This window comes from Palaemon carinicauda, chromosome 19 (assembly GCF_036898095.1).
Source record: "Palaemon carinicauda isolate YSFRI2023 chromosome 19, ASM3689809v2, whole genome shotgun sequence".
In the NCBI taxonomy this organism is placed as follows: Eukaryota; Metazoa; Arthropoda; class Malacostraca; order Decapoda; family Palaemonidae; genus Palaemon; species Palaemon carinicauda.
Window position 1 is genome coordinate 108,590,325 of NC_090743.1, and position 24,239 is coordinate 108,614,563.

Consider the following 24,239-nt stretch of genomic DNA (forward strand, 5'->3'; position numbering starts at 1 on the left):
AATTTCAGCAAGGCTTAACTACCCATACCGCTAGTTAGCGGGAGTAGGGGGGGGGAGGGGGGAGCTTGCAACTGCTTCCACTCACACACAAGTGATTTAGCTCACTTTGCTTAGAGGTAGGACTTCAAGGGGGAAAGGGCTGGTAGGCAAGTTTGTATAAATAGCTAAGATTTGTATCGTTAGGAAAAATACAAATTATCTACGAATGTCATTTGTTCCGTAACTGGAATACAAACCTAAGCTATCTATTTAGGGGTGACTCACCCATTAGGATGGGTGGACGTCCCTGCAAATCTGGTGTTTGGTTTTACCAGGGGGCTCCTTATCTCAGTATGTTAATACTCAAAATGAGGAGTCCCTGCGCCTCGCTAGAACCTTGCTACCCTACGCAAGCTGTGTGTTGAGATATTTAGAAGTGTGACTGTCCAGGTAAAGTTATTCAGAGTCTTTTTGTAAGAAAAAACTGCTGAAACCAAGACTTTCCCAATACCACCTCGCCAGGGTATGGGGATGCAACAGTATTAGCTAAATACTAGGTACACAAGGAAGCATGGTTTACCTGCAGTGGTTTGAGGTCAGAATATGCAGAGAACCCAGGATGCTGTTTTCCCCAAGAGAGGGGAGGATGAATAAAAGAATAAGAACCAGTCAAACCTTTTCATTCACGCAGACTAAAACCAGATAACAGTGTCCTCAACCTTCTGCTACTTGTCTATTAAGGAGCTTGAGGTAATATACCAGCTGTTGTGCAGCCACCACAGGGCCGATAAAAAACGTATAGAGCCTCCTGCAGGTCACGTCTTGCATGTAGTGGGCTGTGAAAGTAGTTTGTCGTTTCCACACCCCAGCCTAAAGAACCTGCGTCGCATAGTAGTTCCTCTTGAATGCCAGGGACGAAGCTACGCCCCTGACATCCTGAGCTCTGGGGCGACGTGAAGGAAGAGGGTCTGGATACAGCGCATGATCTATGACCTTACGAATCCATGCCGAAATTGTGTGACCCTCCTCTTGGTCCTTCCTGTGCTGATGAAGAGAGCAGGCACACGAGGAGGGGCTGCAGCTTTTCTCTTAAGATACAGCCTCAAACTCCTCTCTGAGCAGAGTAAGAGATGATTAGGATCATCCGTTACAGAATGAAGACTCGAAATCCAGAAGGAGTCGAATCGAGGATCCGCTACTCATGGGTTCTGAGTTTTAGCAATAAACTCACAGTCGAAGCTGAACGTTACCTCTCCCTAATCCCTTGAATGGGCGATGTCGTATGAGAGACCATGAGGTTCACTGACTGGCTTGGCCAAAGCCAAAGCTAGCAGGAACTGTTGCCTGGAGTAATGGTTCATAAGAAGGTCTCTTCAGAGACCTGAGAACTCGAACCACGTTCCATGGGAGAGGTCTCTTCAGAGACCTGAGAACTCGAACCACGTTCCATGGGAGAGGTCTCACTTCAGACTGAGGACAGGTAAGTTCATAACTCCGTACGATTAAGGAAAGTTCTAGCGATGAAGAAACGTTCATTCCATTCAGTCTAAAGGCAAGGCTTAAGACTGAGTGATAGCCTTTTACCGACGAGACTGACAGGCGCATTTCTTCCCGCAAATATACGAGGAACTCTGCTATTGCCCAGGCATCGAGAGGAGAGATACCCCTTCCACGACACCAACCATAGAAGACCTTCCACTTTGCCTGGTAGAATGCTGCTCATGACTTTCGCAAGTATCCAGACATCCTGCTTGCAACTTGTTGCAAAAATCCTCTCTCAGAGAGGAGATGCTGGATAGTCTCCAGGCGTGAAGTCGTAGCGAAGCTAGGGCTTTGTGAAATACATTGGCATGTCGCTGTTTGAGTAAATCATGTTGTGGAGGGAGTTCTCTTGCAGACTTAGTCAGGAGCTGCAGAAGGTTCGGAAACCATTCCGTGTGATGCCATGGCGGAGCTGAGGGTCACTGAGAGGTAGACCGATGATCTGGCTTTTGTGTGTATCCTCCTCATCAGACAGAAGGGGGGAAAGGCGTAATCGTCGATGTTGTCCCACCGTTGTTGGAATGCATCTTGCCAGAAAGCCTTGGGGTCTGGGACTGAGGAGCACTACAATGGGAGCCTGAAGTTCAGGGCCGTTGCGAAGAGATCCACTGTCGGAGAACCCCACAAAGTCAGGACTTTGTTGGCTACTAGATGATCCAAAGACTACTCAGTACTCACTATCTGAGATGCTCTGCTCAGGTTGTCAGCGAGCACATTCCCCTTGCCCGGAATGAAGCGTGCCGATCGTGGTATCGAGTAAATCTCGGCCCATCTCATTATCTCTACTGCTACATGGGATAGGGGCTGGGAAAAAGTAACTCTTTACTTGTTGATGTAAGCCACTACAGTAATATCTTGAGATAAGAGTTTAAACCGTTCCGGGACCGAGCTCGTATATCAATTTGCTAGTATCACAGATGAATTTTTCCCATATAAAATAACTAAAAAAAATTAATCCGTTCCCACCCTCTAAAAAAACCCCTAAAAACAGTATATTACAATGGAAAAACATGTTTTTAATTGTTGTACCCTAAAAACAGTATATTACAGTGAAAAAACATGTTTTTAAGTGTTGTAATCAACATTCTACACTGACAAAATAACAAATTGCTATGAACTGGTTATGATGCTCAATGAAATGTAACATTATTATGGAGTTCTTATCTTCGAGACAGACGGTAGCAGCTAACGGTGGTCTTAGCGGAGGAGGAGGAGGAGGGAGAGAGGACGGGGAGGAGAGAGAGACTTGACAGCAACACGTTCGGTACGCAACACTTTTGTAACACTACGTAACATAACCTTAGCTTTAAATTCAACTTAAATAAAATTAGCTTACTGTACACACACTTAAAAATAAAATGTTAATCTTACGTTACACTTAACTTAATTCTAATTTTGTTTTCATTTTCACTTTTTACTTTTCTTCTTCTTATGGCTTAGCTCTTTTTGCCTTGCTATCACCTGCACTTATTGACAGCCTTTTTAAAAGGAACCTATCTAGGGATGTTCGCTTTTGTCTCCCTTCAAAAACGTTGCGAAAATGACGCACGCAAGTGTCATCACAATAGGCTAACACACGACCACTCGCCAACTTGTCCGGGTGCGTCTTTTCCATAAAAATAGAAAACTCCTGCCACTTCGCTAACATGTCTTTGATTTCTGCCGTAGAAAGGCGGCCCTCGTCTTCCACCTCCTCCACGCTACTGAGCTCCTGCAACACCTCCGAATGTTGCATCTCCTGGAGCTCTATCAATTGCTGTCGTGAGCTCTTCCGAATGCTCCTCGACAAGGTCATTCACGTCTGCCTCGTCTACCTCCAGCCCCATTGACTTTCCAAGAGATACGATTTCATCCACCACAACAGGTTCGGGGTCATCAGGGTCTGTCGTATCGAACCCTTCAAACTCCCTCTCAGCGACGGAAGCTGGCCACAATTTCTTCCACACTGAATTAAGAGTTCGTCTTGTAAGACACCCTGCCATGCATCGTCAATGAGAGTCCCCCTGGGGATTTTCTTCCCAAAAAGGCCAGTTTCATTACAGTTGAAGACTTGTTGGGGGATGAAACCGTGTCGGGCGATAACCGAGGCAAAGGTTGTGACGAAGTCCGCCACGGCTTTCGAGTCGGAACTTGCCGCTTCCACATGCCTCACAACCAAATGTATCCCAGTCTGTTTTTTTAAATTATCCAGCCAGCCACAACTGACTTTGAGGGTTTCCGCTGGCGTCGAAGTCTCCCCTCTCTCGGCTGCTTGCTTCCCTTTCAAGTCATCATAGATTCTGCTGGCCTTCTCACATATGATCGTCTCAGTCATGCTATCTCCCGCCAACTGTTTCTCCTAAATCCAGATTAAAAGAAGCCTCTCCATCTTGTCGTGAATATCACTAAGCAGCTTGGAAAGGATGGTTACTCCTTTGGAAGGCTTGGTGCTCTTTATAGAATCCTTCTGCTTGAGGATGGTACATATAGTCAATGTAATCCTCTCATATTGGCGTGCCAGCTCAGTCACTCTTATGCCACTCTCATGTTTTTCGATTATTTCATGCTTAATCTCCATTGTCATCATATGCTTTTTCTTTTCACTACCCTTGTTTGCACTCGCTTGCTTTGGATCCACTGCTTATTAATTAATTATGCACTGATTAAAGCAAAAACACGTAAAAAAGGCAAAAACTAAAGCCGATGCTCGGAAATAACTTTACGCGACGGAGATCCGACAGGAAAGACCAAGCGATGCTGTCCTGGTGAGCAGCCTCTCGCACACTCGGCCACCTGGCGGCCGCCTAAGGAACTACCTCATATCTCAAATTTTCTCTCGTATCTCAGGACAAAAATTTGCTGAACTCTCCTCGTATCTCAATTTTCTCGTATGTTGGGACGTTCGTATCTCAAGGTATTACTGTACTGTGATTTTGTCGCTCATCACCACCACTGAGTAGCACGCCAGGAACTGTTGAAGGGCCAGAAAGATGGCCTTCATTTCTAGGAGATTTATGTGGAGGTACTCTTCTGACTCTGACCAGAGGCCTGAGGTCGTCTGGTGCAGCACGTGGGGCACCCACCATTTTTTTAAAGCGTCTGAGAACAGCATCAAATCTGGGAGAGGACGAGAAGATCCACTCCCTTTCGTAGGTTTTCATTTGCCACCCACCATTCGAGATCCGTCTGTTCCGCTGATCCTATGAGGGATCTGAATGTCTGGGGAATCAAAAGCCTGATTCCACTGGGACTTGAGTTGCCACTGGAGAGATCTCATCCTGAGGCGACTGTTGGGAACTAGACGGGCCAGAGATTAAAGGTGACCATGGAGACGTAACCACGTCTGGGCTGAAAGTTCTCGTCTGAGAAAGGGTCTCGCGACCTTTCTCAACTTTGCTATTTTGTCGTCTGATGGGAAGGCTTTGTGGAGATTGGTGTCCATTATCATGTCTAGGTATACCAGTCTCTGCGTAGAAGTAGGGAGGACTTCGAGATTTACTATGATCCTCAGATCTTGGGAAAACCTTAGAAGTTTGTCTCGATGTTGAAGAAGGGTCGACATCGAGTCTGCTAGGATTAGCCAGTCGTCCAGATAACGGAGGAGACGGGTGCCAATCCTGTATGCCCAAGATGATAGATACTAGGGTGAACACTCTGGTGAAGACTTGAGGTGCTGTGAAAAGACTGAAGCACACCACCTTGAGCTGGTATTTCCTGTTGTCTAGGGTGAGTCTTAAAGTACTTCCTTGAAGACGGATGGATTGGGATCTAGAATTACACGTTCTTTAGGTCCAGTGTGCACATAAATTCTAGTGGTCTTACCGCTAGTCTGACCGTGTCTGCCGTCTCCATGCTGAACGGAGTTTGTTTGACAAACTTGTTCAGAGCTGAGAGGTCGATGACGGGTCTCCAGCCTCCAGACGCCTTTTTCACAAGAAAGAATCGACTGAAGAAGCCTGGGGAAGTCAAGGACCTCTTGGAGAGCTCCCTTCTTCAACAGGGTCTGGACTTCTGCCCGAAAGGCCAGCTCCTTTGCTGATTCCATCGCAAAGGAGTCTATTGACACTGGATTCCTGGTCAGGGGATGGAGAGATGTTATGAACAGGACACAAAACTCTACACAAATCACAGAGGTTGTCCAGGGTTTGGCCCCGAGTTGCTTCAACCTGTCCAACCAACCTTATAGGCATCCCCCTACTAGTGTGCAAGCAGAGGAAGTGCCTATCCTAGCGTTTGCAGCCTCGCCCATTCCCTCTAGGCTATTTTCCTCCCCTGGAGGACTTTGTGCCTTATCTGTCCTTGGCATGAAAGGGCTTCTTAGACACCATGGTCATTGCTGCTGTCTTGTTCGTCATGGTCTTGGCTGGACGGGACTGCTGAGGAGCTGGTGGTTTATAGGGCCAAGATGTTAAAGCCCTATGGAGGAGGGAGTCCTAAAGGGACTTCCTCCATCTCTCAGCAGCATGTTCCACATCCTTAGGCTCGAATAAATGGGTTCCCTCTAGAGAGGAATACCTGCGCCTAGCCATCTCGCTATTTGGGACTTGTTGGTGGAATCTCTCAGACACTGGGTCCTGATGTTCCAGGATGGTATTCACCCACAAGTTTGAAACTTGGTGGGCGAGGAACTCGATCATGCGAGTGCCTGAGAGCAGGAAAGTCTCCATTGCTTTCCAGGTACTTTCCTTGGATTCCCAAGGTCCCTAACCAGACAGCAAGGCACGCAGAAGCCTGCATGGTGTACTTCGTGACCTTCTCCTGGTTAAGGATCTCCGTTGCTGAGAAAGAGACCTGTCAGTTGGAGAGTCTATCTAGAGACACTCCCTTGGTGAGCTCTTCCGAGGAGTGATGGACAGGAGGAGCTGGATGAGGATCGTCCAAAATTTCAAAATACCTCCCCTGTTGAACACAAGGAGGTGGGAGAAGCTTGTTGGTAGAGCCGGAACATTGGAAGAAGGCATGTTCAGAGAGCTGTAGGGCAATCTTAGCCCAGGCATTTTTCAGCCCCTGAGACCAGGGCAAAGCTGCACTGGTCTTTGAGGGTTTCTGGGTGCCTAAGATACGGTCTAAGACCAAGTCTTTGCCCTCTCGTGGGGGTATCTCTGGGTCAGTAAACCCATTGAAAACCCTACGAGAGTCAAAACCTGCCAGAATGCATGTTCTGACACTTTCTGCTCTCCTTACGACGTTGGACTTGCAGCAAAGTCTCCTTCTTCCATCTCCGAGAGCTCTTCTCGGGGTGGGTCCCGGACATCCCTAGAGCGACAAGCTGTCTCTGTAGACTTATAAGTCCTTAAAGAGAAAGTCTTAGCTGTAGGTGGGTCCACCTTAGAGGAAGGCAGTTTTGAATTTCCTGAACCCTTCTATGGAGGCCCGTTCCCCTTTCTCTAGTGGTCGCTCTGAAAGGTGTTTGCTGGGAAGGGAACGAGGCGATAGTGACCTGTCGATGCGATGTCCCTTTGCCTGGAGAACCTGCTCATGTCCACTGCACGAGTGTGCAGGTGAGCCCTGGCGCATTATCGAGCGCTGGTGCATTAGCAAGAGCTGGATCTGTGAGCGCAAGTGTGCAGGAGAGCACTGGTATGTCAGACAGCATTGGTGCGTGGTAAGGCAATGTAGGAGCTTCGGAGGAAGGTCAGGAGACGGAAGAGGCGGCCTTGGGTTTTTTCCCCTTCGAAAGAACCTTCGAAGGAGAAATATCCCACTTGGACTTATTCCGTCGTCGCCCAAACCTCTCCCACTGGGATGCAGACCACTCCCGACACTCAATACACTGATTACCACTATCACACTGTTGACCTCTGCAGGCGGGACAAAGGGTGTGGTGATCAGTTTCCACGGCCAACATGAAGGTTCCGCAGGGCTGGCCACCGAGTCCAGGGCCGGTACGTATGGTCGCAGAAGTCAACACACACACACTAACACAAAGAGAAAGCACAAAAGAATTAATGGCAGTCCAATAATAATGGCGAAGGATAAGGTACGGCAACGACCGTACACCATCCGAGCCAAAAGCAAAGTGAGCTAAATCACAAGTGTGTGTGGGAACGGTAGCAAGCTAACCCCCTACCCGAGCAAACTAGCGGTATGGGTAGTTAACCCTCGCGAAGTTTTAATGGCTCGTCATTTCAGCTTCGCCGAAAGTAATACCCCAAAATAAATAGCGTAGGTTTATATTCCAATTACGGAACAAATTGAACAGTTATTTTCAAATATAAGTATTAAACATTAGCAATTTTCTAATATAATTGCATCAATTTGTAGAAAAATTAACTTACCTGGAAGAATAATTACTGTTTTCTCGACTGTTTGCAGATGAATTATGATCCTCTCTTCCACGATCATCCTCTCTGTAATTTTGTCTAGGAGATTCTCGAGACCTTTCACTGGAGGACTTGGGAACAGCTTCCTTTGAATGAGGTCTGTGTTTAGACTCCCACTGCCCTGTGTTCCCCCATTCATTACTGTCCCACCCTTCTTTACTTTCACTACTCCAGGAGTCAACGTTAACAGAACCATTTTGAGAGAACTCTGATGTGTAGGTGGAATGCGTTGGCCAAGCATATGCACCATCCCCATAGCATCCAGAACTATAGGGAGGACCCATTTGAGGAGGAGGGTAAGTATAGCAAGTATGAGCATGGCCCATACTCTCAATACCCATATAGTGAGGAGCATCCGGGGCATGGCCAGATACTCTTGGAGAAGGACCATGTGCCACAGGCATAGATGGAAGACTATGGTGAGAATCGTATTGATGCACGTTTTGATTTACAGAAGCAGAGGAGTAGAAATCTGCCGGGGATGGATAGGGCTGCTGACCATGAAACCCTGAGGGCTGCCTTGCACCAACACTGGCCCCAGACATGGAGTGACTGAAAGGATGAGGTGGAGGACAAGGTGGCAGTGGTGGAGGTCCAGAAGGTGTTGGCGGAGGGGGACCTAAAGGAGGAGGGGCTGTAATGGGGGGTCCTATAGGAGGCGTATGTCCTATTGGGGGCGGAGGTCCAACCGGAGGGGATGGACCAACACCCAGTGGTGCCGTCCACTGAGGTGTGCCATCTGCATAAGGAAGCCCCCCGGCAGGTTGAGGTCCGACAGGAGAAGTAATTTGATGCGGAGCTGTCCATTGCTGGGATCCTCCATCACTTCCAGGGCCTTCCCAGTTTCCTTCTGCCACCCATGGAGACCCTTTATGCATAGTCACTCCTGAAAATAATGAGAACCAAGATACATAAGAAAATAAATACTGTACTGTAATAATAGAACCCCTAATAATGATGATAATGGAAGTACAGTGAAATGAATGAAGGCATACTTAATGAAAACCCAAACTTTTTAATCTAAATTAATGTCACTTATAAAACTCTGAAAGTCATCTTTATTTATGTAAAACATACAGTAACTTTTATGCCCAATTATGACCTTACGACTAGTTAGTGTGAGTGTTGATGATATGACAGTGTCTAGTCCTAATCCTTCTTATCATTACACATGATGAAAATAAATTAAAACTAAATCCATATTTCTTTTAAATTTATAATATTCTACATCAAAAATTTGGAGAAATTAATAGAATAATACAATAATTACACAGTGTATCAGTATGTGGTACATTTTTTATTTTCCTTTGGGATAATTTTTTAATTATTTTTAATATTTTCTTTTGTATGTATAATTCTAATTTCTTATACAGTAAAGATTTATAACATCTGTGTAATTGGTAAAATTACAATTTATTTGTAGTTATTCACAAATGGACAATCAAAATATTCTCAAGTTAAGATTTCCCAAATGTCTGTTTATGAAACAATATTAGGAACCATTTCCTTTTCATCAGGCTTTCAAATACGAAAGAACTGTGAAGTAGTAATGATAAATTAGTTTCACCTGTGCAAAACACTTCATCTGTGTCTGTATTCAACCATTACTTGCGCTTTTGTAGTTAAGACCCATCACTGATAACCTTCAGAGTCTTGGGGATCAACTATCATACTTTTAGAGAACAGGGAATTAGAAATATTAAAAATACAATACAATTGAGCTTGATTTATAATGACATATGTTGCCTTAAAAATCTTAATTCAGTCCAAATTTGAAAGCTGTAAAATTAGAGTAACGAGTCCCAGTGACCAGTCATGTCTCCCATTTTCTACTTATTCTAAATAATTATTATTATTATTATTATTATTATTATTATTATTATCATTATTATTATTAGCTAAGCTACAACCCTAGTTGGAAAAGCAAGATCCTATAAGCCCAAGGGTTCCAACAGGAAAAACTTGCCCAGAGAGGAAAGGAAATAAGGAAATAAATAAACGATACAAGAAAAAATTAACAAAAAATATTTCAAAAACAGTAACAACATCAAAACAGATAGTCAGCCTGTGCAACATGAAAACATTTCCTGCAACTATTTGAACGATGGTGCCAGAGATTAATATCTAGATCAGAAATAAGAAATTTAATAGACCGTAAGTTTCTGTCCAACAAATTAAGATGAGAATCAGCAGCTAGAGACCAGACAGGAGAACAATACTCGAAACAAGGTAGAACAAAAGAATTAAAGCACTTCTTCAGAGTAAGATTGATTATCGAAAATCTTAAGACTTTCTCAATAAGACCATTAAATTCTTAAGGCTGTTATAAGAGGTTTTACAGGATATTTTAGGCGATATAAACACATACTGTATATTACAGAATATTCTATTATACATATCATTATACTTATGAATGATTTAAAATATTGAAAAAAAATTTACACCTAACAGCATATCACAAATATACAAACCAATTCATAAAATTATCTCATTTACAATATTAGAAAAAAAATAACTGCTAACAGCATATCATAAATATAAAAACCACTTAGTAAATTAAATTAATTTCACATCTTTTTCTTGCTTATAGACAAATTGTAATCTCTGGTACACTCTCACACCAAAATTGTTACCAAGTAAAATCTTTCACTTTCCTGCTACTCCTAAAGCACAATCTATAACCATTAAATTTCAAGTAGAAATGCAGGATGCTATAAGCCCGAGGGCTCCAACAGGGAACATAACCCAGTGAGGAAAGGAAATAAGGAAACTACAAGAGAAGTAATTAACAATTAAAATAAAAAAAAACAAAGAAAAGAGACAACATTAAAATAACTCTTTCATATATTTACTACAAAAACTTTAAATAAACAAGAAGAAGAGAAATAAGATAGAATAATGTGCCCGAGTGTACCCTCAAGCACGAGAACTCTACCTCGACAGTGAAGACCATGGTACAGAGGCTATGGCACTATCCAAGGCCAAAGAACAATGGTTTGACTTTGGAGTGTCCTTCTCCTAGAAGAGCTGCATACCATAGCTACAGTGTCTTTTCTACCCTTAGCAAGAAGATGAAAGTAGTCACTGATCAATTAGAGTGCAGTAGTTAACCTCTTGAGCAAAGAAGAATTATTTGGTAATCTCAATTGTCAGATGTATGAGGACAGAGGAGAGCATGTGAAGAATAGGCCACACTATTTAGTGTATGTGTAGGCAAAAGGAAAATGAGCCATAACTAGAGAGAAGGGTCCAATGTAGTTCTGTCTGGCCAGACAAAGGAGCCAATAACTCTCTAGCGGTAGTATCTCAACGGGTGGCTGGAGCAAAGTATCCCAGGGTTATTGGGATCCAAGTGGTAGGAGGTTTGCCAAGGCATCAGCCACCCATTGAAATACTACTGCTAGTGTTATTGGGTCCTTTGACAGGCCGCACAGTACTACATTGGATCTCTCTCTGGTTACAGCTCATTTTCCTTTTGCCTACACATACACTGAATACTCTGGCAACACTAAGCTAATCAAACTACAGTACTGTCATTGTTCAGTGACTACTTTCCTCTTGGTAAGGGTAGAAGAGAGACTAGCTATGTAAGCAGCTCTTCTAGGAGAAGGGTACTCCAAAATCAAACCTTTGTTCTTTAGTCTTGGGTAGTACCATAGCCTCTGAAACATGGTATTTCACTGTCTTGGTTAGAGTTGTCTTGCTTGAGGGTACAATAGGGCAGACTGTTTTAGTTTATTTCTCCTCCTCTATTATGAAATTTTATAGATTATATATGAAAGATCTAATCTAATGTTGTTACTGTTCTTAAAATACTTCATTTTGATTGTTTATTATTTCTCTTGTAGTTTATTTCCATTTCCTTTCTATACTGGGCTATTTTTCCTTGGGCTTACAGCATCTTGGTTTTCCAACTAGCTTGGCTTGTAATAATAACAACATTAAGCTAACCCAAACATTTTTCTTCACTCAAGGGGCTAACTACTGCACTGTACTTGTTCAGATTTACCATTGCTATTTTTTCATAATACAGTATTCATCTCTTTTTTTTTTGGCATTTTTTTTTCATGAATTAAGCAAGTGAACTACATATTCATCCCATTCCTCTTTTAACTTCTAGCACATTTCCCCATTGTTGGTGAGAGATATTCCTACCTTTTTGTTGCTCCCAATTCAAAACCCCAGTTCAATTGTATACCCCAAATTAAAAAAAAAACGTAATAAACACATGATAGGAAGTTGGAAATATGTTATTTTCCTTAGTAAAATAAATTTTTGAATATACTTACCCGTTGATCATGTAGCTGTCAGCTCTGCTGCCCGACAGAAAAAACCTACGGGCGGAATACGCCAGCGATCGCTATACAGGTGGGGGTGTACATCAACAGCGCCATCTGTCGAGTAGGTACTCAAGTACTTCTTGTCAACAAAGAACCAATTTTCTCCTCGGTCCACTGGGTCTCTATGGGGAGGAAGGGCGGGTCCTTTAATTCATGATCAACGGGTAAGTATATTCAAAAATTTATTTTACTAAGGAAAATAACATTTTTCAATATTAATCTTACCCGTTGATCATGTAGCTGATTCACACCCAGGGGGGTGGGTGGAGACCAGCATACATGTTAACATTAGAAGCTAAGTATTCCGTATTTCATTTTAGCAGTTATTCAAAATAACAAACATAAAATTAATAAGTACCTGGTAAGGAAGTCGACTTGAACAATTACTCTGCCTTTTTAAGTACGTCTTCCTTACTGAGCCTCGCGATCCTCTTAGGATGCTGAGCGACTCCTAGGTGCTGAAGTATGAAGGGCTGCAACCCATACTAAAGGACCTCATCACAACCTCTAATCTAGGCGCTTCTCAAGAAAAGAATTTGACCACCCGCCAAATCAACCAGGATGCGAAAGGCTTCTTAGCCTTCCGTACAACCCAAAAACAACAATAAAAACATTTCAAGAGAAAGATTAAAAAAGGTTATGGGATTATGGGAATGTAGTGGTTGAGCCCTCACCTACTACTGCACTCGCTGCTACGAATGGTCCCAGGGTGTAGCAGTTCTCGTAAAGAGACTGGACATCTTTAAGGTAAAATGATGCGAACACTGACTTGCTTCTCCAATAGGTTGCATCCATTACACTCTGCAGAGATCTGTTTTGTTTGAAGGACACTGAAGTTGCGACAGCTCTAACTTCATGTGTCCTTACCTTCAGCAAAGCATGGTCTTCCTCATTCAGATGAGAATGAGCTTCTCTAATCAAAAGTCTGATGTAATAAGAAACTGCGTTCTTCGACATCGGTAAAGCAGGTTTCTTAATAGAGCACCATAAAGCTTCTGATTGTCCTCGTAATGGCTTCGTACGTCTTAAATAGTACTTAAGAGCTCTTACTGGGCATAGTACTCTCTCTTGTTCGTTTCCAACCAAACTGGACAGACTTGGAATCTCGAACGATTTGGGCCAAGGACGAGAAGGGAGTTCGTTTTTAGCTAAAAAACCAAGCTGTAAGGAACATGTAGCCGTTTCAGATGTAAATCCTATGTTCCTGCTGAAGGCGTGTATCTCACTGACTCTTTTAGCTGTTGCTAAGCAGACGAGGAAAAGAGTCTTCAAAGTGAGATCTTTAAAAGAGGCTGATTGAAGCGGTTCGAACCTTGCTGACATCAGGAACCTTAAAACCACGTCTAAGTTCCAACCTGGTGTGGCCAACCGACGCTCCTTCGAGGTCTCAAAAGACTTAAGGAGGTCCTGTAGATCTTTGTTGTTGGAAAGATCTAAGCCTCTGTGGCGGAAGACTGCTGCCAACATGCTTCTGTAACCTTTGATCGTAGGAGCTGAAAGGGATCTTACCTTCCTTAGGTGTAAAAGGAAGTCAGCTATCCGAGTTACAGAGGTACTGGTTGAGGATACTGAATTCGCCTTGCACCAGCTTCGGAAGACTTCCCATTTTGACTGGTAGACCTTGAGAGTGGATGTCCTCCTTGCTCTGGCAATCGCTCTGGCTGCCTCCTTCGAAAAGCCTCTAGCTCTTGAGAGTCTTTCGATAGTCTGAAGGCAGTCAGACGAAGAGCGTGGAGGCTTGGGTGTACCTTCTTTACATGCGGCTGACGCAGAAGGTCCACTCTTAGAGGAAGAGTCCTGGGAACGTCTACTAGCCATTGCAGTACCTCGGTGAACCATTCTCTCGCGGGCCAGAGGGGAGCAACCAACGTCAACCTTGTCCCTTCGTGAGAGGCGAACTTCTGCAGTACCTTGTTGACAATCTTGAACGGGGGGAACGCATAAAGGTCTAGATGGGACCAATCCAGAAGAAAGGCATCTATGTGAACTGCTGCTGGGTCCGGAATCGGTGAGCAATAATTTGGGAGCCTCTTGGTCATCGAGGTAGCGAACAGATCTATGGTGGGCTGACCCCACAAGGCCCATAGTCTGTTGCAAACATTCTTGTGAAGGGTCCATTCTGTTGGGATGATCTGACCCTTCCGGCTGAGGCGGTCTGCCATGACATTCATGTCGCCTTGAATGAACCTCGTTACTAGAGATATTTTTCGATCTCTTGACCAGGTGAGTCCCTTGCGATCTCGAACAACGTCATCGAATGAGTCCCTCCTTGCTTGGAGATGTACGCCAAGTAGCTCCTTGCAGTTGATGTGCAGTGCTCTTTGATCCGAATTCCACGTGCCCGAGCATTTCCGACCGTCCAGTGTCGCACCCCAGCCCGTGTCCGATGCGTCCGAGAAGAGAAGGTGGTCGGGGGTCTGAACAGCCAGTGGTAGACCTTCCCTGAGCAGAATGTTGTTCTTCCACCAAGTCAGTGCAGACTTCATCTTCTCGGAGATAGGAACTGAGACCGCTTCTAGCGTCATGTCCTTTCTCCAGTGAGCAGCTAGGTGATACTGAAGGGGTCGGAGGTGGAGTCTCCCTAACGCGATGAACTGGTCCAGCGATGAAAGCGTCCCTATCAGACTCATCCACTGTCTGACTGAACATCGGTTCTTCTTCAGCATGCTCTGGATGCATTCTTGGGCTTGACTGATTCTGGGAGCCGACGGAAAAGCCCGAAAAGCTTGACTCTGAATCTCCATACCTAGATATACTATAGTTTGGGATGGGACGAGTTGGGACTTTTCCATATTGACCAGGAGACCCAATTCCTTGGTCAGATCCAGAGTCCATTTTAGATTCTCCAGACAGCGACGACTTGACGCAGCTCTTAAAAGCCAGTCGTCCAAATAGAGGGAGGCTCTGATGTCTGCTAAATGCAGGAATTTGGCTTAGGCCAAAGCACAGGGCTTGGAACTGGTATACCACCTTCCCAAAAACAAACCTTAGAAAAGGTTGGGAATCTGGGTGGATGGGGACGTGAAAGTACGCGTCCTTTAGGTCTAACGAGACCATCCAGTCTTCCTTCCTGACCGATGCTAGAACCGACTTCGTCGTCTCCATGGTGAACGTCTGCTTGGTGACAAAGACATTTAGAGCACTGACGTCTAGCACCGGTCTCCACCCTCCTGTCTTCTTCGCCACTAAGAAGAGACGGTTGTAGAAGCCCGGGGATTGATGGTCCCGGACTATGACTACCGCTCCCTTTTGTAGCAAGAGAGACACCTCTTGCTGTAAAGCTAGCCTCTTGTCCTCCTCTCTGTACCTGGGAGAGAGGTCGATGGGAGTTGTTGCTAGAGGGGGCTTGCGCAAGAATGGAATCCTGTACCCCTCTCTGAGTAACTTCACAGACTGTGCGTCTGCACCCCTGTTCTCCCAGGCCTGCCAGTAGTTCTTGAGCCTGGCTCCCACTGCTGTCTGAAGAAGGTGGCAGTCAGACTCTGCCTTTTGAGGACTTGGAACCCTTCTTCTTGTTGCCACGTTGACTAACGGCACGAGTACCTCCTCTGCTGGAGGTTCTGCCACGAAAGGGCGGAATGAACCTAGACGCTGGTGTGTCCATCCTAGGTCTAGGCACGGAAGGTAAAGCTGTGACTTTACGTGCGGATGACGCCACCAGGTCATGAGTGTCTTTCTGGATCAACGAGGCGGCAATCCCCTTGATCAACTCTTCAGGAAAGAGACACTTCGATAGCGGAGCAAACATCAGTTCTGACTTCTGACATGGGGTGACTCCCGCCGACAAGAAGGAGCAAAGGTGATCCCGCTTCTTGAGAACTCCAGACACGAAAGAAGCCGCAAGCTCGCCAGACCCATCCCGTATGGCTTTGTCCATGCAGGACATGATGAGCATGGCAGAATCCTTATCCGAAGGGAAGGTCTTCCTGCTCAACGCTCCCAAACACCAGTCCAGGAAGTTAAAGATCTTGAACGCACGGAAAACTCCCTTAAAAAGATGGTCCATGTCGGAAGAAGTCCAGCAAATCTTGGAGCGTCTCATAGCCAGTCTGCGGGGAGAGTCTACCAGACTTGAGAAGTCGCCCTGGGCAGAGGCAGGAACTCCCAAGCCGAGAACCTCTCCCGTGGCATACCAGACGCTAGATTTGGAAGCAAGCTTGGCTGGGGGAAACAAGAAGGATGTCTTCCCAAGCTGCTTCTTGGCCTGCAACCACTCTCCCAGTACCCTAAAAGCTCTCTTGGACGAGCGAGCGAGTACGAGCTTCGTAAAGGCAGGAGCTGCTGACTGCATGCCTAAAGCGAACTCAGAGGGAGGTGAGCGTGGAGCTGCAGACACAAACTGGTCCGGATACAACTCCTTAAACAGGGCAAGGACTTTCCTAAAGTCTAAGGAGGGAGGCATAGTCTTGGGTTCGTCTATGTCGGAGTGTTGGTCGTCCAAATGCGCAGCTTCGTCGTCATCAGAGATTCCTTCATCCGAATGCTGAGGAGGAAGCGGCAAAGGAGGACTCTGAACGGCAGAATCCGGCAGCACGGGTGCATGCGTAGCTGCACTGGATCCAACATCATGCCGCTGTTGGTCAGTCTGAGAGCTGGCAACAACCAAAGCGGAGTGGTGGTGCGTGGTGGGGACCACCGAGGGTTGCGGAGACTGACGCACCGCGTCAAAACACGGCAGCTTGACTCCACCTTCCTGCTGATGCGGTAGCTCACGCACGGCAACGGAGGGTGCTGCACGTCGGCTAACGTCAACATGCGTCTGGCAGGGTCGACTGCGCATAGGTGGTGGAGCTCTCACAGCCGGAGTGTGGGAGCAGGCAGCCGCAGTGTCAGCTGGGCACACAACCGTGGCAGGTTGTAGGCTAACGGGTGCCTCGTCAACCTTCTCAGCATGATACTCCTGCATAAAGGAAGCTAGCTGAGTCTGCATAGACTGCAGCAAAGACCACTTAGGGTCTACAGCGGCTGGTACGGCAACAGACGGAGTGATTGCCTGCTGCGGAACCACTCTACCTCTCTTGGGAGGTGTGCAGTCTACGGAGGACTGCGGCGAGTCCGAACTGACCCAGTGGCTACACCTGGGCCGTTGGACTCGTTCGGAAGGGACCTTGCGATTGAGAGGTCGTGAGACCTTGGTCCAGCGTTTCTGTCGAGAAACTTCTTCCGCAGACGAGGAATGAATGGGCTCACTCGTCTGTTTGTGGGTGGGACGATCTCGGCAAGATACGTCCTCAACCACGGAGGGAACGTCTGTCCGCTGATCAAGGCCTGTCGAACCCTTTGGTCGTACGACATTGCTTCTCCCCTGGGCTTGGGAGCTTGCAAGAGGTCCCGGACTGGGAGGACGACAGGCACGAACAGACGCACCCTCATGCGTAACACTGACACTTTTCACTGCACTGACACTCACTTCACTTCCCACTGCACTTTTATCTTTCAACTCCCTGACGTCAGCCATGAGTTGATTGCGGTCATTCGCTAATGACTCAACTCTCTCACCAAGAGCCTGAATGGCACGCATCATATCCGCCATCGAAGGTTGATGAGAGCTAGTAGGAGGGTCGGGTGTAACCACTACAGGGGAAGGAAAAGGTTGAGGGGCATGGGGAGAGGAAAAATCAATAGAGCGAGACGAACTCCTCCTGATCCTATCCTTCTCTAGCCTACGTGCATACTTAAGGAATTCTTGAAAATCGAATTCCGAAAGCCCAGCGCATTCCTCACATCGATCTTCCAATTGACAGGCTTTACCCCTACAATTGGAACAAACGGTGTGCGGATCGATCGAGGCCTTCGGAAGACGCCTAGAACAGTCCCTAGCGCTACACTTCCTGTACTTGGGGACTTGAGTAGGGTCAGACATCTTGAATTAGTCAAAGGGGGGAAATCCAAAATCTATCCAAGTCGTCAACAAATAATCCAAAATCTAATCAATGAAAGTGAGAAAGTATTGAGGATAACTTCTGCACAGCGAAAGCTAATAACTAGAGAGAATACTTCACCAAATAACGTGAAAATCAACTCCAGAAAACAACAGCGTATCAAGTAGGTCTTGCCGGTGGCACGACAGAGAGAAAATTGGTTCTTTGTTGACAAGAAGTACTTGAGTACCTACTCGACAGATGGCGCTGTTGATGTACACCCCCACCTGTATAGCGATCGCTGGCGTATTCCGCCCGTAGGTTTTTTCTGTCGGGCAGCAGAGCTGACAGCTACATGATCAACGGGTAAGATTAATATTGAAAAATTTATTATTCAAGTACAGTACTGTTAAGGAACTACTGTAATGTTATAGCATTTGAAATTTATAAAGATATCAAGAATGAAAACATAACTGTGTTCATTACAGGAACATGGGCCTATATCAACATAATCTTCCACACCCTAGGATATTGTGTCTTACCCTTAACCTTTGTTACGAACATACCCTAACCATAACATAACCGTAATCTAATGCATACCCTACAAGGATGAGGGGTGAAATTCAGCCTCCTACCTTACTTATTTTGTAAAGGGTAGTCTTGTGTACTAATTATGTAAGATAAGCAGTTTTAGCGAAAGCACCCGTAAAATCTGCAAAAAACCTGTAAAGTCAGACACCCAGTAATTCAAAAATCTTAAGCCTACTTTAACTGGGATACAACTGTACCTAACCTTCCCTTGGAAACCAGGCCATAATTTCATAGGAGACTTTCAGGCTGTTGCTTTACATTCTAAGTACCGTAGACTCCAGATATGAAATGTCAAAATTTGAACAATCAACATGATTTTGATGTCGCTGAATTAGTGATAATACTAACAAGAACAATTTCCAGAGGCACCCAAAATCCCCTTTTTTTCTTTGGCATCTCTTCTAACACACAACTCCACAATTCATGCAAAGCTTATCCAAATAGGTACAGTGCTTGGCTTTATTCATACAAAATGCACAATTATTATGTTGTTTTACTCTAAAACTTTTCATTGATCAGCTTATTTGGGTAAATACATGTGATACGTACTGTAATTACAAGATAAAAAGAAATTTGCTTTAAGGAAAGAATAAATCAAATTCTTATTACGATGTCTTCTTCAATTTGGAAGGCTGCCGTGTTAAGAAAACGAATTGGAAGAGGGGAGTTCAAATTATTTTGGCTATATATAATTATCATAACACTCCATTCACTAAATAACTATCATGTGTGTAATCACCAGAATACAATCTATTTAGAAAGATATTTCAGGAATTGTAAGTGGGAATTATCACAATATGACAAATTCGAAGATAATTTGTATTTTTCCTAACCATACAAACCTTAGCTATTTACAAAGGTATTACTTTTAGCGTAGCTGAAATGGCGAGCCATTAGAATTTAACGAGGGTGTATTACCCCCGCGCTAGTTAGCGGGGGGGTAGGGGAGTGGTAGCTAGCTACCCCTCCTCCCCCTCACACACAGGTGAATACTCACTTTCACTTAGAGGTAGGACTTGTCTTGGGGGACAGGGCTGGCGGGCAAATATGTGTAAATAGCTAAGGTTTGTATGGTTAGGAAAAATACAAATTATCTTCGAATTTGTCATTTGTTCCGTAACCGAAATACAAACCACGCTATTTACAAAGGGTGACCTATCCCTTAGGAAGGGTGGAAAGTCCCCAGCCATACTGGCTTTGGCTTTACCCGGGGACTCAGAATCCGAGTGAGTTGCACTCGAGAAAAGGAGTCCCTGCACCTCACAAGTTCCTTGCTCCGCAAGGAACCATGTGGCCTACGTAAGCTTGTGTGTGAAGGAAGAAGTGTGACTCGTCCTAGGCAGTTGACCTGGAGTTCCAGAAGGAACTCTGGGTTAGGACGTTCCCAATACCACCTCGTCAGGGTATGGGGGACGCGACAGTATTGACTCAATACTCGGAACACAAGGAAGCATGGTTTACCTGCAGAGGTTCGAGGTCAGCTATGCAGAGACCAGGATGCTGCTTCCCCGTAGAGGGGATGATGAAGAAAGAAGTAAGGGCCAGACATACTTCTTTCGTTCATGCAGACTAAAACCTGATAACAATGCCCTCAACCTTCTGCTACCTGTCCAAAAGGGAGCCTGAGGTTAGACCAGCTGTTGTGTAGCCACCACAGAGCGATAGAAAACGTATCGAGACTCCTGTGGGTCACGCCCTGCAGGAAGCGGGCTGCGAAGGTCATCAGACGCTTCCAGACGCCAGCTTGTAGCACCTGCGTCACAGAGTAGTATTACTCGAAGGCGAGGGACGTTGCGATGTATCCAACATCGTGCTGTAGGGCGACGTGACGGGGGAGGGTCTGAAGACAGGACGAGATGAATGTCCTTGAGTCCGGGCTGAAGAGGTATACTGGTGACTCTCCCCCCATGTCCTCCTTGTGTTCCCAAATCGGCTGCAACTGAGGACAAACTGCAGCTGTTCCCAGCGCTAACTTCTCGATTCCTTACTGGCAAGAAAGAGAAGGTCTTGGGACATCAGACACAGAATGGAGACTCGAAATCTTGAATGAATCGGACCGAAGGGCCGGGACCCTCAGATTCTGAGTCTAGCCAACAACTCAGGAGCGAGCCTGAATGTTGCCTTCCCCTCTTCCTTAGAAAGGGGGGAGAAGTAAGAGACCAAGAAGATTGCTTACACACTGGCCGTGGCCAGAGTGAGCAGAAGACCCAAGGCGGAATACAATCCGAGGCCTGTCGTAAAAGGGTCTTGAGAAGATCTCTTAAAGGACTAAAAGTCCGAGCCATGCTCCAAGTTGGAGGTCTTCCTCCGACTAGGGCAGGGACGATCGTAGCTTCGCATGAGCGAGGATAGATCCAGCGGGCAGGAAAAAGTTATTCCTTTAAGCCTGAAGGTCAGGGAAGGGCTGAGCGACAGGCTTCATTGCCGAGAGCGGAAAGGAGTTTCCTCCCGCCGAAAGGCAATAAGACCGTTATTGCTGGAGAAGAGGCCTCAAGGGAAGAGGTATATCTCCCACGGCACCAACCACCTTAGACTCTTCACTTTGCCTGGGAGACCCCTGTGGATGACTATCGCAGATGACGCGACCTCCGTACCGCGACTGTAGCGGGTTGTCTCTTCTAGAGGAGGAAGCGTAGTGTCTCCAGGCATGAAGACGAAGCGACGCCCCGGTTCGGGAGAGATGTCGCAGTGTGGTTGCTTGAGTAGTCTGCGCCGTGGGAGAAGCTCTCCCGGGAGTTCCGTCAGGGGAAGCAGAGGGTCCAGAAACCGTTCTGCGCGTAGTCCCAGTGGAGCTCTCCCATTGAAAGGTTGACAGACAACCTGGTCTTGTTGAGGCCCATTGTCCGCAGACAAAAAGGAGGGAAGACGCAGGCGTCGAAGTTGTCCCACCATCACCGGAATGCATCTTGCCAGTGTCTCGGGGTCTGAGACTGGGGGGAAGACTAGCGGAAGCTTGAGGTTCCAAGCTGTCGCGATCAGGTCCCCCAGACCAGCACTTGCTGGTTACCCAAGGTCAAAGACCCCTAGGTACACTCTCTCTATGAGGCTCTGCTCGGATAGTCTGAGAGAAACATTCCCCTGCCTGGAATGAGAGAGCCGATGGTGGTATTGAGAGAATCTCAATCATCCCGGTATCTCTACTGCAAGATGTGAAGGTGTGAAAATGCGTCCCCTGCTGGTTAGAATGAAGTCGACGCGCAACGGGGAGACTCGGCAGGAGCTGTAGGATCTGAAGAGGGGCCAGACTAAGGCCCCTAAGCCTGCCTGAATGATGGAGAGGTATCCTTCAGGTCTTGACCATAGGCCTGGACCGGAACATGACCCCCCCCCTTTCCTTTGACGAGTCCGAGAACCGCATCAAGAATGTGGGGAAAGGACGAGAATATCCACTACCATCAAGAGGCTCCATAGGTCAACACCCATTGCAGGTCTAATAGTTCCGCTGGTCCCATAGGGCCAGGGAGTCCGGTTAAACATTGCCTGAAGCCACCGGAACTTGGATCGCCCCACATGGAACTTATCCTGAGGCGACCGTTCGGATTATAGACGGGTCAATGAGGAAAGAAGAACTAGGAAACGTTCCAAGGTAGGGCTGAAAGCTCTGCTTGACTGAGAACAGGTACTGCGACTCTCCTCAGTCTTTCCACAGTCAACCGAAAGGAAGGCTCGGAGGATGTGGTAACAGAATCTGGCGTCCCCAGGTGGTCACCCATCCAAGTACCGACGTTGCTTAACCTCGCTGGATGGACGAGAAGCGGGGTTTCCAATGTGGTAAAGCGGTTGACTCAATATCATGGCCAGATACTCCAGATGTTGAGGCAGAGGAAGAGAAGGCTCCAAGCAAAATACCATGAGCCCACACTCATGGTAAGCATCCGGAAGCTTGTCCCGGCGCTGAAGAAGGTCGAAACCCGAGCCTACCGGAGTTGACCAGCCCTCCAAACAGCAGAGGAGGCGGAAGCCTGCACCTGAGCGGCCAAGAGGAAGGCAGGGAGAGTTCTCTGGGGAAACAAACCTGCTATGCCACGGCGGGATAGCCACACTGCATCATAAGCAGGAATACTTGCAGTCTAGGCTGAATTCAACGAGCACCCTGGAAGATGGATGGAATGGAAACTGAAAGTACCCGTCCTTCCGATCCAGGGTTTAAGGAGTCCTGTCGCCTCGTTACCAGTCTGATCAATTCTGCTGGCCGAAGTTTGTTCGACAAACTTGATCGGGGCTGAGAGGTCGACTATGGACATCCCCTCTCAGATCCTTCCTTACAAGAAAGGATCGACTGAGGGGGCCGGGGGTGAAGCCGTCGATGATCCTAAGGAAGACCTTCGCCTAAGGTATGGATCATTCTGCCCAACCGGGCAACTCTGCTGACGCTATGGCATAGAGGTTCAGACACTGAATTCGCTGACAGAGACGGCAGGCGCGATATCCTTGGCTACTCACAGAGAATATGCGGGAATGGGCATCGGGAAGCTGTCATTCGGATGAGTAACCTTAAGCATCCTCCCAGCGAAAAACCTGCAATCCTAGAGTTCGTGAACTCCTTTTAGGACTATGCCCCCCCGGGGGAGTCTCCCGTGCCATCTGTTCCTGACAGGAGAAAACTGCAATTGGACACCTTGTCCCAGTTGTCGTAGCCGATAACTTAGGCCGACGTGGTTGAAAGAAAAGGCGCTGGAGCCCTGCAGAGTCTGGAAGAAAGCGCCTTGGAGGAGTGAAACCGGAAGTCGATTTACTCCGCACAGCAGCTGTCTAAGTCTCTGTCCTTGGGCACAAACAAACTCTTCTCAAGGATGGAAAGGTGTCTGAGGTCGTCGACCTCCACAGATGAGACACCCGAAGGAAGCCCTCAGTCAGCGCGTCCAGATGGTACATCATCGAGCTTGTCCGCAAGTTAGATACTTAACGACGAAAGGCAGAGGTGCCTGAGCTCGAGAGGAGGAAAGTACCCTTGATCTTCCTGTAGCTTCCTTGAACCAAACCTCGGGCCGTAACCGAGGAGGGAAAGAACCTGGTAAGCTCCCAGAGGAAGAGGTAAGCAGTCACCCCTTGTCCGATGGAGAAATCTCGAACGGAAAGCCCCCCCCCCCCCCCCCCAAATCCTTCCAGGGAATGACGGGGAAGGGCTAACCCAGGTTCAGGAATAGAGGAGTGTTGCTCAGATCTCCCTTAAGTTTCTCCTATTCTTGCAAGTGCCATGCTCTGTGTTTACGGGGTGAGACAGTGTTCTGGAAATACGCTCCAGAAGAACTCGCCAGGCTGGTCATGCTGCGAAAACCCCATTGGGAATCGTGGTCGCAATTGCCCTGGAGCTCGCGCGACGGGAATTCCTGGTGGTCGGCGGGCGATAACCCATAGACGAGCAATGGATACTGCAAGAAATAAGCCGACATTTGTGCGAAGAAACACTGTAGGTTCGCGCGACGGAACACCATCCGTCTGCGCGATGGAAAAAACCGTTGGTTCGCGCGTGGGCGAACATTGGAGAGCATGAGCGTAGACGTGCAGGCACGTGGGCGTGTGGGCGCGCGGGCGAGTGGTCGCGCGGTTGCACGGGCGAGCGGTCGCGCGGTTGCACGGGCGAGCGGTCGCGCGGTTGCACGGGCGAGCGGTCGCGCGGTTGC

At 46.8% G+C, this 24,239-nt stretch overlaps 1 protein-coding gene across 2 annotated transcripts in view; it reads right to left on the reverse strand.

The window, feature by feature from the left end:
* Positions 1-24,239, reverse strand: part of LOC137658710 (ribonuclease 3-like) — a 211,943-nt gene that overhangs the window by 168,991 nt on the left and 18,713 nt on the right. For both annotated transcript variants that reach the window (XM_068393706.1, XM_068393705.1), the window contains exon 2: positions 7,779-8,709. In XM_068393706.1, coding sequence (XP_068249807.1) covers positions 7,779-8,701 — 923 coding nt within the window. In that variant the 5' untranslated portion in view covers positions 8,702-8,709. The remainder of the gene's footprint in view (positions 1-7,778; positions 8,710-24,239) is intronic.